This window comes from Astyanax mexicanus, chromosome 5 (genome assembly GCF_023375975.1).
Source record: "Astyanax mexicanus isolate ESR-SI-001 chromosome 5, AstMex3_surface, whole genome shotgun sequence".
Taxonomy (NCBI): domain Eukaryota; kingdom Metazoa; phylum Chordata; class Actinopteri; order Characiformes; family Acestrorhamphidae; genus Astyanax; species Astyanax mexicanus.
This window is the reverse complement of record NC_064412.1, coordinates 40094908-40112530: the sequence shown is the minus strand read 5'-3', so window position 1 is coordinate 40112530 and position 17623 is coordinate 40094908. Positions and strand designations below refer to the sequence as shown.

At 38.2% G+C, this 17623-nt stretch overlaps 1 protein-coding gene across 1 annotated transcript; it reads left to right on the top strand.

Moving 5' to 3' along the window:
• marchf7 (membrane-associated ring finger (C3HC4) 7) lies at positions 1-16239 on the top strand. Its single transcript, XM_007248811.4, has 11 exons — positions 1-94; positions 4266-4454; positions 7448-7606; positions 7798-7963; positions 8911-9084; positions 10818-11916; positions 12825-12994; positions 13146-13249; positions 14392-14493; positions 14669-14717; positions 15415-16239. The coding sequence occupies exons 2-11, from the start codon at positions 4278-4280 to the stop codon at positions 15510-15512; spliced, it is 2298 nt and encodes a 765-aa protein (XP_007248873.2). The 5' UTR covers positions 1-94; positions 4266-4277; the 3' UTR covers positions 15513-16239.
• The last annotated feature ends 1384 nt before the right edge of the window (positions 16240-17623 follow it).

The following is a 17623-nucleotide window of genomic DNA, read 5'->3' as shown; positions in this document are numbered from 1 at the left end:
CAGCGAGCAAGGCGAAACTGGCGATCACATGACCTGCCCTATATCAATACACAGCCGCCATTAATACCAAAAGCAGAGAAACGGAAAATCAGAGGTGAGACACTTTTGCTTTGTGCGCTGCGGATTAAATCACATTTAACCGAGTTTAATACGGAGTGTCTGACTAACTAAACATATACACGCTCACATAACCCGGGGGCTGCGCGGTCAGTGGGCTGTGAGAGAAAAGCGGGGCAGAGCTTTGTTGTTTTGTGGGTAGGTAGCATTAGCATTAGCTAAAAGTGCTCAGAGTTGGTAGACAGGGTTAGCAAGCAGGCTAGCTAACACCAGCTGGCTAGCTTGTTTCTAAATGGCTAGCTAGCAGGCTAACGCGAAGCAAACACGGCCAAAAACAAGGCCTGGACTTTTTTTCTGTTTGACTGCTGCTGCTGACAGTAAAACATAATCCTCAGGATTATCCCAGTTCTGTGAAATGTCTGTGAAATATGGCATTCTGGTATTGTTAAATGTGTAAACTCATAGACAGGTTCTGGAGGAGCTGGGTTATGTTATGTTAGTTAACTCGACTGGGCTTTAAATAGTTCCTCCTCTTCGGTGCATATAAAAATAAGGAACTGTGTCGATTTGTCGCACAAAAACCAAAATATTTCTCAGCGCTCACCCGTTTAGACACTTTTAACTTCACTGTTGTCATCTGTATTCGACTTGAATTGAGTGTACTGCGCTTTTATTACTGACTTCTCGCTAGCTTAGTTAACTAGCGTTAGTTGTTGTGTTGCAAGTTTGACGAAGCCCACCACGAGTCGTGGTGCTTGAACGTTGTTCTCCTGAGGCCACAGACAGACAGACAGACATTTTGAAAGGTCAGTGGTGTCCCACATAGCAACAGTATGTCAAATCAACGTTCATTTTCTAGCTCTGATGCACCGAAACAACTAGGTTGTTTAGCTAGTTTATTTTACGTTGGTTTAGTTTTATTTCAACGTTATGGTTATAACGAGGTAAGCTAGCGTTATATGTGTTGTTTGTGCTGAACTTTACGTACTTCAAATATGTGTATCTTGCTTGTATTGTATATGTATAGCTTGTACTTGTGTTGCTGCAGTGTATAAGGTGTCAGTTCTATAACTTTTCAGTTCTATAACTGTTACTATTATTAGCACCCATCATAAAACCAGTAAGTGTAAAAAGAGAAACATCCGTTTGAATACTTTGCTTAACGTTAAATTCATGTCTGAATTTCAACACTTAATGCTGTTGATTAATCAACAACAATAATGTTGTTTGTTATCAGGTATGTGTTTTAATGGCTTAGATAGGTTAGCTAGCTAACTAATGTATTTTATTGCAGCGCAATCTCTACCTGAATATCATCTGATCAGCTGGTAACGTTATAATAATTATTTTGCTGTATCTAAGTTATAGCTAGATGGAATAGATTTGACTATAGCTAGGAAAAAAGGGGCTGCTTAGCTATTTTACCTGTCAAAAACATTTCCCTGAAGAATATTATCTATCAGCAACATATTGAGTTTGCAAACTGTTTAAAAGCTCAAGGTGTTTTATCTCTAGTTACACTAGAAGAACTGGATATACTTTTTTTTTTTTTCAAATATAGGCATGGCTCTGTTCACATGAAGGGTGTGTGTGTTTGTGTTTTTTCCTATGTAGGGTACACCCTGCTGCGTGAATAACAACCTAGCTCAAGCTAAAATTCATTTCAGCTTTACTTTCTGTGTAAATTGGGAGAGAAATGTGAATAACACCAAAATGTACAGATGTCATAAAAAAGAAGCAATCCAAGAGGGGCTTAATGGGGTAAAAAAGCTTTCTATAGGGTTAAATGTTAAATGTAATTGATAAATATGGGAGTATCTCTGAGTAGCTGTTTTCATCTGTGTGTTGTTCTGAGTGAAGTTATTGGTCTCTGGTTTTGTAGTTGTTGAGTTTCTCCTTTGTCAATTCAAACTATGTTGAGGATCTGTTTTTATGATGAAAATAAGATGAGAACTACCTAAAAATGAATACTGGAAAACAAGAACTATGACTAAATTTGATTGATGAAAATTGAGTTTAAAAAACGGAAGCATGGGGTAATTATTCGTATTATATTTAATTTTGACCACTGATTGGAACATTTTAAAATGGCAGGACCACACACATTCTTAGAGCCGGTAAGAACAGTGCTATGTAAGATGGGGGTACACAAATCTGCTATAGATAACAAAATAGCAAAACCAGCAAACCTTATGCAAAATATCTCACCACTAAGGCATAGGTATCCTAAGCTAATGGTATATTCAGATGTATGGCTGATTGTGGATGTAACTTAAGTCTGTTAGCTAGCTAAGGTACTGGTAAGCTAGTTTTAATAAATTTCTCATTGGCTTAGGTTATGTTGACCGCAAGCATCTCTTGAACTTATTCATACAGCCTTCACTGTGTTTTACAATACTATTAATTTAACAAAAGTGCGTATTAACAGTGTAACGGATTAGCTAGAAAAGTGAAAACAAAAATTTCAGTCTTTCCTAAAGACAGAATTCTCCTGTGTGCCTGTTATTTCAGTGATTATTTTGGTTTTACAGTTTTTAAACAGCTAGAGTGTTTGTTGTGTTGATTAGTACCAAAGATTGTATAAACTGTTTACTACATGCACAAAGAAGACTGGTTTTTGCAAAGTACACCTGCAGCTAACCGTATTTACACACCATCTAAACACTGATGTTACTTGACTAGATGTGTATAAAATCTATAGTGGTAAAGTAATGAATGCCTAGGATACTTAAAGCAAGCAATGTTAGTAGAAATATGTATTGTGTTTATTTGTCTTGCAATGTTAAAGCTCTACTTTTTAAAACATTTTAATGTTAGCATAATTTAAATGTAACAAAACTTAGTAATATATGTCAAAATAACACATCCAAAAGAGTAAAACCTCATGACGACCTAAATATTTTAGAAATGTAAAAGACTAGACTGTTTAGTTTTCGTTGAATTAAAACAAATAAAAACTAAATTAAATCTAAAACACCAAAACTAAATAAATCACCTGTCAAAATTAACACTGTGGTATGTAAAGCATAAACTAGCTAGCTAAAATTCATTGCAACTGTACTTTTTTTTTTTTTTTTTTTTTTTTTTTTTTAACATGCGCAGCATTCACAAAATTAGTTGTGAGGACCAGAAATATCTAGAAGGATTTGTTTTCTTTCCTAACTCCTCTGGAGGTGTGTAAACGCTAAGACATGTTAGTAGCTATTTCCTTCTCTGGAGAACTTTCGGGAATAGCAGGGAAAGTTCTGGATGAAGTTGTAGGTGTCTGTTTCGTTGTTGGGTTTCTCTTTTCATGGAGAACCTCTTTGCATTTCTGCTTTTCTTCCATTTTCTCTTTAATGTGGGGCTTATTGTGTATAGGTTTAGTAGTGGTGGTGACATGGAGCACAAAGCTCAACAAAATGTAGCAGAAGGAGAGTGCACTCTGGTATGTGAACATTGAACCTGTACTTTCAACAAGCTCATCATTTTCCAAAAACTTGAGACGGGGGTGTTTCTGCTTTACTACTGGTTCGTCTTCAAGGAGGCACTTTGTTTTAGTTTAGCAGTGATGTTCTTTACCAAGTGTGATCTGTAAAATGGTAAGAGACAAAGCTCAAGACTGTAGCAGAAGGGTGCTATTTTGATACTGTACAGTGGAGGGGTATTTATAGAGCTGTTGATGGTGGATTGGAGTGACGAGCCTGTCTGTGAATGAATTAGTAAAGTGAGAATAAACCATGCATGTGTGTGTTTCCACCAGTCTACCCACATTAAAATGGAAATCATGCTGAATGTGTTCATAGGCCCTGCACTGATAGGTCAGTCTTAAGCACCTTTTGGATATTATAATTTAGAACCTCACCCTTTTGCACAGCTTGTATTCTTGGAAATGTCAAAAATATATGGCTGCACCATGGGTCGGTGATAATATCTTCTGGAAGCCAGCATGGTGCTCTTATTGTGCCGCACAGTATGCTGTTCTTGATGACTGTGAAAACTGTCATACTGAGTCATATTTTTGCTGAAGGCTCACGACTGTGAACTGAATCTTTTTCCTTGTAATTCATTTGCATGCTTGCATCATTTTAAGAACTCTATTTCTCCTTGATCTATCAGCCTCTGCCATGATCTGACAATACTGCTTTCTTTAGAAGTAATTGTTTCCACAAGTTGTTGTAACTTTTTGCCCTACTAATTTAATAGTTTCTTTTGGTTGTCTCTCTTAGTGACGTTCAGCGATGGATTCAAAGCCTCGTCGACTGCCGTTCATCTCCAGCTCTTCATCCCTATCCTCACCTTCACCCATCTCCTCTTCCTCTGCTCTCAGTGCCAGTCGGCTCTATGGCAGAGGGAGTGTACTGGGTTCTGATCGATTCAGCAGGGGAACAATGGGAAAACTAGACACAGACTACCAGGTACTGAACTTTTAATGAATCTCCACATTTTAATAAAGTCCTTTTGTAGGGGTGGGCAATATAATATCATATAAAATATATCGTGACACAGAAATATCATGATATTAAAAATCCATATCATGATAATAGGGCTGTTCTGTCTTTAAAGTAGTCTATTATTCACTGTGAAGCTTTAGGTGTATTTATTGTATAATTGTTTTAGTCTGCAGTTTATATGCATGCACTAAATATTCTGCAATATTATTTGCTGCATTATAATATTTTATGCTATATTATTTATTTTGCCACATTATGATTATGCTATATTCCTATTATATTATATATTATTATATATTCCTCATATTTTAGTTTTCCTATATCGCCAAGTATATCGTTATCGCAAAAATACCCTGAAATATCATGATATTATTTTAGAGCCATATCGCCCACCCCTAGTCCTTTGTGCAACTTTCTCAGTACAACAATGCAGATGGTTTTAGGTGTACAAATCAGTATTAGAATACTAGACCAGGTAATTGTGATTAAATGTACGTGTTTTCTATGGATTCTTTAAAAGTCTTAAAATGTCTTAAATTCTGTTTAAAATCTGGAATTTTGAAGACCTTGTAAAAATTTATTTAAATTTTATTTTTGTGCATTGCCTATAAACATTGTTTTAGTAAGTTAGCCTAAACTGCAAACATAGTCTGACTACACAACTTTGTGCATATCGAATACAGGCAAGTCAACTGAGTAACCACGACAGAGTAATCATCTTTTTACGCAGAATGCATATTAAGACAGTGGGGATTACATCAGCAGTCGTTGCAGACAAGGTGTTAAACTTGTGGGTTAAACTCTTTCTTTCGACTGGCTCTAAAACAGTGAGTGTCTTCTCGAGCAGCCCCTGCTGATTCAATGCTAATATGGTCAGCTGCATAAGAACACAGCTCAAGCCGTGTTAGAACAATCTCTGTAAGTTAGCTATGAATAGATAAGTTGTGCCTTGGCTAAAATGTTTAATTAGTCAGCGAAAACTCATTGAAGACTGGTAAAAGCTGGTCATCCACCAGAATGGAATTCAACCAGTTTCTCAGGTTTTGCTGTCAATTTAACTTCATCAGGAGGGTTTTTGGCATGTTTGTGTCTTCTGCTGACATGTGTTAACCTGGATAAAGTGGTTGGTGTGGTTTCACTTTAAATTCTTGTATTTAAGTTTCTGCTAGTCATTACTCCCTTTAAAATACTGACATTACAATTTCTGCAACAGGCATTTTTGCTGCTGCATGTTTCAAGAGAAAAATAAGTTCTGTGTGCATGCTTGTCAGTAATGGCATCTTAAAGGATACTGCTTGTAAGTGCCAGTATCTGTGCTGGTATTGGTATTGTTAATGGTGCAAGACTAGTTAATACCCAGACAGGGATTAATCCTAGTGGTAGACCATATGTTACATATATTACTTTCAGCAAAAACCTCTCTGTTAAAAATGCTTTGTAGTCTAAGACTGGGCATAATCCATGTCGGAGTAAGTGCTTCATAATGTGCAAAATCAGACTCAGTAATATAAATTCTCCCCCTGGGAGAAGGCAGTAAATGTATAAATATGTTTAAAACACATACAAGATATGAAAATGTAATTATCATTAATGTGGCATCTGCCTTACACAAGTTATTAATTGAAGAAATGTGCATCAATTTTGTGTGGAAATGGTTTGATTTTGATCTTTTAGGGCAGTTTACCGAGTCAGTAGAATACCAAGACAAATGCAACTGTTATGTTTTATTATTACAATGTATATTGTTAATACACAACAAGTTGATCTATGGTCAGAGTATTACAATTTTTCTTTTTGCTGGCTTTGCCTACCATATCGCATGATATCAAATCGTTGCCTTTGTGTTGTCATGCATTTCACATTGACTCATTCTTGCCAATACACAGCTCTAGCTTTTTTGTTGAAGAAAAAAATAAGCTTTTGTGAAAACAGCTTCTAATCAGAACAGAAGTCTGGAGGGGAAGTTTTAAGAAACTCTCCTGTGTTAGGATGGAAGTAGAGCAGTCTGCTATGCTGGTCCTGTTAGCATCTTGCGCTGTGGCGTGCGTGTGGGAGAAGCTGTTCATATTACACAAGCTTTGGTTATTTATTTATTTTTTAGAGGGCAGGCTGGATTGGTGGCCTCTAATGGGTTTCAGCCAGCTTGGCATGCAGTGTCGTGCTAGATAAGGTTACCAGAGCGTCCCGAGTTGTTTTTGACCCTGTAAGCTTTTGGAAGATCACATGCAAAAACAAGTGATAACTAAACACCATGGCATGACATTATCCAGGGTGAGCACACAGTGCTCTTAAACACAGCTCATCACTTTTGCAACCAATACACTGCTTTAACAAAAAGGAAGAGGTGAGTTTGGTGTGGTTACTGTGTTTAAAAATATTGTAGTTTTTTAAGATAAGGTAATTTGGAGTTAAACAATATTGGTAAAAATTATATTATTTTATATATTATTATATTATTTCTAGAAAATATGACTTACAAATCTGGATACACAAAGTGCATTACAATATATAAATGTATTAAATAATAGTATAAAATGAATTTGAATCCTGATTTGTTCAAATCAATATTGGAACAGTGGGGCCAATCCCTTTTAATTCTGCTGTAGACAGGAATATAATAATAAAAATGAGCCAAAAAGAGACAAACTGTGAAATTTGGTAAAAATGTCACCCTATAGTTACCCTCTGTATAAGTGTATAGTTCAATTATTTAAAAATGAGGTGTGCAGTGTCCTCTGCAAATATATAAAAGCAGTTTATTAGCGTTTAAATGAAAAATACAACCAGGGTTTTTTAGTCCTGTTCCTGAAGCTCCCTTTCCTTGCTATTTTATTGATTTCTCTTCTCCCCACACACCTGTTTTAACAAGTCAGCTTAATAATAAGCTTATTAAAATTGATTTGTAACCATATTTTTCCTTATTAATAACAATCATTATTTTGTATCTTGTGTTGCAGAGCCCTTGCCTTTCTGGAGCCACCAGAGATTACAGCTCCTCAGAGAGCCGCCACTCAAGGTGGAAACTGTCCACACCGCTCTCTTCCTCCTCTTCCTCTTCATCCACATTATGTGAACGCCAGTGGACGGAGTCATCCTATGGGGGAAGAAGCAAACCTGTAAATATTAAGCCTAGTTTTGTTTATAAACTAGTTGTTGTTTCTTTCAGAGTCATGATTAACAGCTTTTTGTGTTATTGGTGATGTCATGGCAGCGTGACTGCTGCATCTTGCTGGTGTGCTCATGGATGAGGTCATTTTGTTGAGTCATAATGTGTAAGTAGTTTTCCCCTTCACTCTGTGTTGTACAGGTTGATTCACAGAGAGGACTGGGGTCCTACTCCAGTCTTCTTGGCACAGCTCAGGACAGTGAGTCTAAACGAGCTAAGCTGTCCTATACAAACAGAGCGGCTTACAGCAGAAGCTCCCTCACCTCCACACCCAGCAGCACATACACCAGCCTGGGAAGCACAGCAGGTACAGTCACAATAAGCAATGTAGTAAATTATAGATTAATGTGCATTTGTATACACTGCCTGGCCAGAAAAGGTCACCACCTGGAATTTACTAAGCAAATGGGTAAGAGCCTCCCATTGGATAAGTACTGCATGGGTGACTTTTTCAACAGTTATTTAACCCTAATTGATGCAGTGAGTAGCTGATTCTGATTTATTAAACAGCCATGTGGAAATACGCATCCAGAGGTCGTGGAAAAGATGTTAATCTGTTACCAAGGTGTCAAATATTGGCATGCATCAAGCAGAGATTGCTGTAACTACTCAAATGATGTTAAGATCTGTCCAACCCATTACTAAAAAGTGGAAGGGCTATATGGAATCATCATCATCTTCGAGGAAGAAATGGGTTCGGTAAAATCTTAAATGATCTTGATTAGTGATCATTTAAATGTTTGGTAAAATCAAATCGTAGAATAACACTAGAATTCACAGCTATGCTTAATAGTGAAAGTAAGAGCATTTCAATGCACATTAAGAAATTCCATTATCAGTGAGGCTAATGGCAAAAATTGCATTAGTTTGATAGAGAGCACAAAGATGGACTCAATGAAGCAATGAAAGATTATGTGTAGTCAGCTGCAGACTTATAAAATTAGTAAGTGCCATTTCAGTACTAATGATCTATAGTAGACATCATGGCAACCTCAATAATATCTTAACATTGTCTAATCTTTCATTAACCTTAAGTTTATATCACACCCAGTGTGTGCAAACTTTAAGGCAAATAATAAAAATTCTATTCCTGTACACAGTATAAAAAAGTATCCTACATCATCCTGTATAATAAATACTTGAGAATATATGCTTTTAAGTTGCTGACATGGTAGTGTTTCTAACACTCTGTATGTCTAATCTGTATTTCTTTAATATCATGGTAAATAACAATCTGTCTGACTTTGTTTTTAGATTCATCTTGGAAGTCCACAATCAGCCCTTTGTCCAGGTCCTCCTCATCTTCCTCCTCATCTTCATCAGAGGGTCTCTGGGCTCGCAGGGAAGCAGAGAAAAGAAATGATTCTGGACTGTCTGGTCTGGGGGAGTCCAGCAGCTACAGGCCTTCATCCCTGAGCTCATCACTGTGTATGTATAGTCCTCCCAGGAAATTTTGAACTAGGCAGACATCTTTGCAATGCTGCTGCTTAGTTTATTTCCAGTCACACAAGATCAGGCACCTATCTCTGTAAAGAGGCACCATGCCAACTGCTACAAGAACTTCCATTCATATTTCAACCAGTGACTGAGCTCATCATTTCACAATTTAGCCCTCATTTTTTTTGGATGCTGATTTTAATCAGTGTTTCTAAGGGTTATGTAAAAATCCCTATGGCGAGGGAAATGTCTGATTTAGGTATTCAGTTGTAATAGAATCATGATTTTGTGGTTAGTCAAAATTATATGCATCGCTGTGTATCGTACACCGTATTTCACGTACCTCCCTGTAAATGTAACGATGCATTGCGCAATGCAGACAGCGGCAGCTGTGATTGGTCTGTCTGGCCTTGCGTTCCCACCTACACATTCCCGTCTTTGCAGTTTAAACTGCAAAGCATGCACATGCAAAAGCACTCTCGTTGGATACGTGTTGGCCTAACCAGGAATGGCTCAGATACAAACGGTGACCGAGCTTTTGGAATGCTCTTAATTTCACTATGGAGGAGCTTCTCCAAACCATGATCTCCCAAAACCATGTTTTCTCCATGTAGACCAGAGCAAGACAAGCATTTATCCACCATGCTGTCAGTTCCTCACTCCACAAAGCTGAGCTTTTGCTTTAGTCTTACACGGTGTATGGTAATTAGGCATTCGGTATTCTTGTACTGCTTAAAGGAAAGTATTCTGACAAGTAGAAGAGTCACGTTACAAAATGAACCAATCACAGAAGTCCACACACGCCCTTGGGAACTGATATATTCCACACTTGCAGCAATCTACACCAATCTACACCAGAGTCTGCTTAAAGCAAACCCCAGACTACTGATTTCAGGTGAAATATGACCGCTTTGCAGACTGCTCCTGGGCTCGAACGCCCTTTAATGTTCGACCAAACGTTCTAAACCTGTGGTAAAAGTGCACCTGGGTCCGGAAAAAAGGGTAATGTGAAAAGCACCCTTAAAAATCTACCTTCTGCTTCCTTTAAGTACTCTTAATTTTATCTTGTGTAGCTTACAAAGAGTATAGATGGTATAAAAGGTACAAAGAGTATACGTAGTATAAAAGATACAGAGTATAGATAGTATAGATCAAAACTACTTAAAGTGTAAGTGCTAAGGCTGCTCTACAGGGGCTTGTAGTGCACTACCCTCTACCCAAAAGACATTTTTCTAAAAGCCATAATGCAACAAGCTGAAATGAAATGGGAGTAACGAGGCTATTTTTTTGTAAATGTAAGGAATAGAAAGATAATTGTGTGAAAATGTAAGGAATAAAAGTAAAAAGTCTAAAAAATAGTTAGTTACATATATTTATAACCAATTTTTTTTTTACTTTAGTAAGGTAACAGTATTTGCACTGATTGCAACGATTAATGAAACAGCACAAAATATGTGGAAGTAAGAGGAAAAACATACTCCAGGAGATTTTAGTACTTAAGTACAGTAGTAAAGTAGTTCTTCTTTGTTACTATACATTTCTGGTTGTGACTCTGCTTCTGTATAGCTCACATATGACTAACCATTGAAACTACCAGAACTGTGGCCTTTAAGTTCAGTACCTAACGTCTTATGCACCATAATAGGCCCCTTGGCTGCAGTAGGTTTATATTGTGTGTGATTGGAATTCACAGCAATCTGTTTGTTTTATAATATGCATTTCAGATCGGCCAGAGCGTGTCACTTCCACTTATGCCCAGGGAGCCCGACCCAAAGAGAGCCTGTACTCATCCCGCAGAGAAAGCAGCTCAGCCAGTCGCCGTCTTGCCTCAGAGTACCTCTCCTCACCCCTGGAGCGCAGCTCTCACAGACTGACCTCTGAATACCAACCCAGTTCCCATCTCTACCGAGATGCTCCAAGCTCCACCTCCACCCGCACCTCCTCCACCTCTTCCTCGGACCCATTGTGCCTCTCCTCTTGGAGCTCTTCCCCTTACACACCCCTCAGTGAGCGCACTTCAAGCCCGCCCCAATGTAGCACTGCCCCTGTGCCAACTCCTGCCCCAGAGGCTGGAGAATCTGAGGGCAGAAGCACCACCAGACGCCTGTTGTCCCGCCTCTTCTCCAGGCGCTCAAGTCAAGAGTCTAGCTCTGCCTCTAGCACCAATTCTGCCTCAAGGTCATTTGACTCTACCACCACTGAGGAGGCAGCTCCGAGTGAAGCCCCGCCCACAGTGAGTAGGGAGAGTGTGGAGACTGATCCGGCGCAGGCGTTTGCGTTCCTTCGCAGGCGTGAGCAGGCTCTGTCTCCGGTGCATGAGAATACAGATGTGGAGCCAGAGGCAGAGTCACTTCGGCCTCCAGCAGGTCTGTCCTGGCTGAACTGGAACCGCTGCACCCCTCTGTTTTCCCGTCGCCGGAGAGAGGGCCGCGACGAGAGCGCTCGCATGGAAGCCCGTCGCTCCCCACCGTTCCCCCTCAGCAGCCCAGAGGCGCGCAAAACCTCTGAAAGAGATGCGCACCATGATGAAGACGATGATGATGATGAAGATGAGGAAGAGGATGATCTGTCAGAAGGAGCGACAGCTAGTCCTCTTGCAGGAGCTTCAGGACTTTCCTCAGCCCTCCTACAGGATGCTGCTTTTCTGCCAGGGAGGAGCCCTGCTGTTTCTAGGGTGTTGTCTAGCCCTCTGTTCCGTATGCCTGAAAATGTGATCATTGGATTGGATGTTGGAATGGAGGGGCGGAGTCAGGCTGAGGCACAAGCGAAGGAGAAGCCTGCTCCCTCCAGAGACCCGGAGAGACTGCGGATGATTCAGGAAAGGTATACACTGTTAATAATATTAGGGCTGTTATTATTTCCAGGGATGTACTGATGTGGGAATTGGGGGCCGATGCCATTTTCCGATATTACATGTACATGCTGTATATCTGCTAATGCTAATGAGCACATTTGCAATTTAAGAGGTTTTAAAAGATAATTTAAAAATATAATAGTTGAGCTTAAATCAATTAATTTCAAAGTAGTTTGATCAGTGTCTGCCAGTTTTAGTAGTGCAGCCAGCGTCGATTGGTCCTTTTTTTTGACATTTTCAAAACGATAACTTTATTGTACATCTTCAAATGATTCTAAAAAAATATATATATATCGGCCAATACTAATATTTCAATATCATCGTGCATACACAGGCCCTGCAGTACTTCAGCTGTTTATGTCTTTCCTGCCTGACTCACTCTTTATATAGGGATGGTGCAAGTTGGTGGGGACAGGGTGAAGGGTATGTGTTAAGTGTATTTATGCATGTATCTATGTTTCAGAGGCTATGTACTGACAGTGAAAACAAATTTCCAGTTGTGGACAATAAAGACTATCTATCTAATATCTCAAGGGCCAGAATTGAAAGCCACTGTTGTGTGTGCTGGAAAGAAATGTTTGAAATGTCATCTTGATAAATAATGTATGTAGTTGCCTGTACTTTTCACAGGCGTTGTGTTTATATAATACGAAGAGCACGTTAATAGGAATGAGCCAGTATGTTTATTCAGCATAATATATGCTTATTTCAGCATAAGGTCAGCAGTAGTTTTATTTAGTTTAATATACTTATTTAAATATAGTTCCGACCGCAGTAACTTCTATAGTGCGTGTTCCCAGGATGCCATCTGAGGAAACACCTTTGGCACAACAGTACATGTAGGTGCTGTAAATGTATAATTGCTATTTCTCCACAGTTTGCTGTTGGAGGACTCTGATGAAGAAGAAGGGGACTTGTGCCGAATCTGTCAGATGGGAGAGACTTCCAGTTCGAACCCTCTTATTGAGCCATGCCGCTGTACAGGCAGCCTGCAGTACGTGCACCAGGACTGCATCAAGAAGTGGCTCCGCTCCAAAATTAGCTCCGGTATAATTTCCTTTTTTAATAATAATTTGATTTATGATGCTGTCTCTGTCAAGACAACGTTGTATGAATTTAGTTTCTTTGTGGTCTGGAGTAGTAGTGTGACTCCATATTAATTGCCAGAGTTGCTTCTCTGTTTCTTGTGAACTCGCAGGTTCTAGCTTGGAGGCCATCACTACCTGTGAATTGTGCAAGGAGAAGCTGCACCTCAACATTGAGAACTTTGATATTAATGAGCTCTACAGATCTCATGAGCGGGTAAGAACACAGTTTTTCTTGTTGGGCTAGGGAATATATTTTAAATATCAATATATTCAAAAATAGTTTGTTCAATGTTAATGCCTAATTAATGTAATTAATTAATAATTAATTAATAACTCCAGCTTCAGGCATAACTTAATAAATACCAATTATGTCAATTCTATTCTAGTTGGCTCTCGTTTGCACACTTTGGTGCAGTTTGAGTGAAAGTTGTGTCGTGTATGATGAGCCAAGGCTCACTTACAGAAAATTAATCATCTTAATTTTTTTTTTTTCCTTCTTCTTCGACCAAATTTTGCACCAAAACTGGTAGTCTAAAGTTTGCCAACTCAAGCCTTACCTGTTTCTGTCAGTAGCTAATGAAAACACACCCTAAAAACCTAATTGGTTTCTGTGGTCCGAATCTTTTGACCAGTTGAGCATTTTCTCCCTCTGTTTGGTTTGGTTTGCGTACCAATAAACCACGCAAGCACATTGTCGTCTCCTGATTGGTCAGAGCTGTCAGGCGCAGGAGCAAGCAAGTAAAGATAGCGAGAAGATTCTCTGTTCCAGCACATATATCTGTGCAGTGTGAAGCTTCCTTAACACTGTTTGAAAGTGCAGCATTTAAGCATTCAGTGTTTTTAATATGATGTGTAGCGCAGATGTACATATAGTAAATTGTGAGTTATCTGGCTAATATATTAGATTAAATTGAGCCTTATCAGAGGTTTAGCTCATAGAAACTAGGACTGTATTTAATAGCTGGGTCAGATCGAGACCGGATTATGTTCTCACCACAAGCGAACCAATCAGAGTTCATTTGGGACTGGACCGAGATCAGCTCCACTAGCACAACAAGTGTGATTACTGTTTTCACATTTATTCAGTCAAACCGTACTAAGGGTACAAACGAACCAGAGTCTGTTTTAACCTAATTAAATAGTGCTGCTGTGAAAACGCCCTTGCATCTCGATTCTAATTTAAAAAGCAACATAATTACTGATATTTTAATTATCAAAAAAGCTTATTCGTTGATTAATGCCCATATTGATTGGCCTCAATATACAGGATAGAAATATTAAGATGCCACAAATCAATCTGATCAAATGTAACTTATCTCTTGTCAACGTTTTTGTATTGTCTTCCTCTCTGTTTAGTCTGAGTACGAGTTCATCAGCTGTGGTCTGTACCTGGTGGTCCTTCTCCACCTCTGTGAGCAGAGGTTCTCTGATGTTCTGGGAGCAGTTAATGAGGCAGGGGTAAGCACCTCCCACCTCTGTTTTACAGCACTAATCCATCTCCAACTGTCAGATCTGTGTCTCAGCCAGTAAACCCTCTCTGACTGCACAATAGTACGTTTTTTGCTTTGAAATGTAATCTTTCGACAATGTGACCTTTACTTGAAGAAAACATTTCTCCCCCTCTCTCGCTCAGTTTTTCAACTTGGCGAGAACTCTTCACGAACACATGGACAATCTTGAAAGTACGTTCTTGAAATATTTTTCTTTCTTGTACATTGGTTTCCCCTCAGCAATCTTTGGTATTGTCAGTGAGCTTGGTGTTGCAAAACTTCATGAGCAAACATTTGTTAGGTTGGAAGGTAAGTACTAGTAGTTAGTTATTTAAAAGTGTAATTAAGAGATTTAACATTTTTTTTTTTTTTTTTTGTGTATGAGTAAAACATAGAAATGAACATAAGCCTCCCTTTTTTACCTGACTGCTGTCTTTCAGCAGCACTCTAAGCACTGCTAGAGACCGTGTTCTGTTGCTGCCACTTAAAATATCCTCCTTTAGAGGAAACACTGAAATATGACTTTAGATAAACAAGTCATTGATTATTTTTTTTTTTTTTTGCCATATATATGGTGCATCCTTAATATTATTTATATATTAGTTTCATGACAAAAAAGCTTGTGTTGAGTGGCTTATCTGCAAATGTTTGTGTACCAACTAACATGGATAGCTTTTTTTTTTTTTTTACTTGCTTGTGCCCATTTTACAAATTTGCCGAGTCCATTTAAATTGATCATAATAATAACTTGCTCAACTTTTAGTAATTGCCCCTTTTTGTGACCTCATGTTTTCTTTTTTTCTGTGTTGCACCTTCCTTCTGTTTTCTTTTCTATTTCCCTCTTGCCATGTCTCTCACTTCTGCTTTTTTTTTTATTGCGTTCTCACAGGTTCCTATGCTGAATCTGATGAGGAGGAGGTGCAAGACAACAGACCATCTATTGACTTCTGTGACTTAGAAGATGAGGAAGAGGAGGAGGAGTTTTAATTGTAATGAAGAAAAAAAAAAATAAGGAGCAGAAAAAATGGTAGACAATCCACCTCCTCCCTGTTCTTCACCTCTGGCGTCCCAGTGATGGTACCTTAAACACTGTCTACAGCCCTAAGAAGGGCGTTCATGATATGCAGATTACCTTGTCTCGGGGAGGTGTGTATGGCACCCGCCACCCTTAGGATTGGGAATTTATATGTTGGTTTGTGGTTTTGTTTCCTTTCTTTTATTTTCTCTTTTTTTTTTGCCGAATGCATCATGTGAAGCTTTACTATGTAAGAGAAGAATGAACTGTTAAACCATCTGTGCTGTACACGTTTACTGTGCTAGCACATGCATGGATTGGCACGCAAGGGTGGCAAAGCTGGCAGAGCTTGTGGTATGTTTGATAAAGGTGCTAACGGATTAAGAGATTCAAGGAGAACCTGAGCTGCGCATAATTATTTAGGGCATGTTATGATGTTGAACTGTATTGAAGATGGCAAAATAATTCCCTTTAATTTCTTTTCATTAAATGTGACAAATGGGTTTTGCTTTGAAGTGAGTTTTCAGAGAACGAGTGTGAGAATGAGGCTACTTTTGATGAAAGAGTGAGTTCATAGTCGACTCTTCCATTGTCTGTTTCAATGTCGCTTTATAATGTAATTTCTGCTCTGCTTTCTGATTTCTCAATTTAATTACAATAATTAATAAAAGTTTTGCCGTATGGCGATACACCGCACAATTTTGACTACTTTTTTTTTTTTTTTTTTTTGGATTTGTTTTACACGTTCTGAAGAAAGATTGTTTTAATTAATTCTAGAACAGGTAATTGTTCGTAAAATTAACACCTTTCCACAATCACTTTATTAAGTCTTATTACCTTAATGCAATGTTTACAATGTTTTAGTTCTCAAGCCAATATGACATTTACTCTAAATCTATTATATAAAAAATGCTTTCACTATTAATGCCCTTATTATTAAGCCTGTATACAAATATATACAGGTTTAAAAGTTTCCGTTATTGCTACCTGATTTTAATTTTTCAGCAGCATGGTAGCTAAATGCTGTCTATCCATGTTTTGGTCTTTTGCTTGGGAAGTACTGACTTGTTTTCTAATGGCTTAGAATTCTCATTTCTAGCTTTGCAATAGCATCTTTTAAAGGTCTCATTCCATTTGTTTTTTTTTTTTTTCTTTCATTTTAAAATGTCTAGTTGTGGTCTCTAGTGTAAATGATTATGTTAAATGTTATGTAAGCTGCTTTTTGTGGAAAAAAAGTGATTCGGTATAACCCGTGTATAGTTCTAAGGAGCAGTGGGGGCGAGAAACGATAAGATTTCGGCTCTTGCTAATGAATATTCCTACATGCAAACATATCGCCTCTGATTGGCTGACAGCACTGCGACACCAGCAAGACAGGCAACAGTTAGAAACATTTTAAAATAGACATTTTTACACTAATATCAGTCTTTGGAATTTCATATGTTACTTAACATGTGTAATGCCCTGCTAAATGTTTAGTTCAGTAGTTCAGCCACTGACCAAGTGTTGAGTCTCTGTGAAACGCCAAATCCTCCGGAGATCCTATGTAAACCTATAGTTACACACAGAGTCCAGAATGTAAAAATCTCACTGCTTTTTACATTTTATTAGAACTGTTTACAGATTGTATGCAGTTTTATATCAGAGGTAACAGAGTTGACCAGATCATTGGTCTGGCATAAAATATCTTATTAATTACTAAACTTATATATTCTGCAAAAAAATAGATATCCTATTCAAATAATTAATATACTGAATCATATACAGTTCCCTCCAAAGGTAATGAAGCAGTGAGGCCAATCCCTTTTTATTTCTGCTGTTGACTGGAAACATTTGGGGTTGATGCTAAAAGATAAATATGAGACAAAAGGTCAACATTTCCACTTTTATTTCCAGTTATTTATATCTGGATCTGATACACAGTTCAGAAGAAAAAACATTTTTACTCATAGCCAGTGCACTAGTTTCCGTATTAGTTACTACTCTAACTATAAATGCACAGTGAGCACAGGCAAAACCCAAATCTGAAACTATATGAAGACATTCAGCACTGCTTACTTTTCGAATAATCAATGTAGGACAC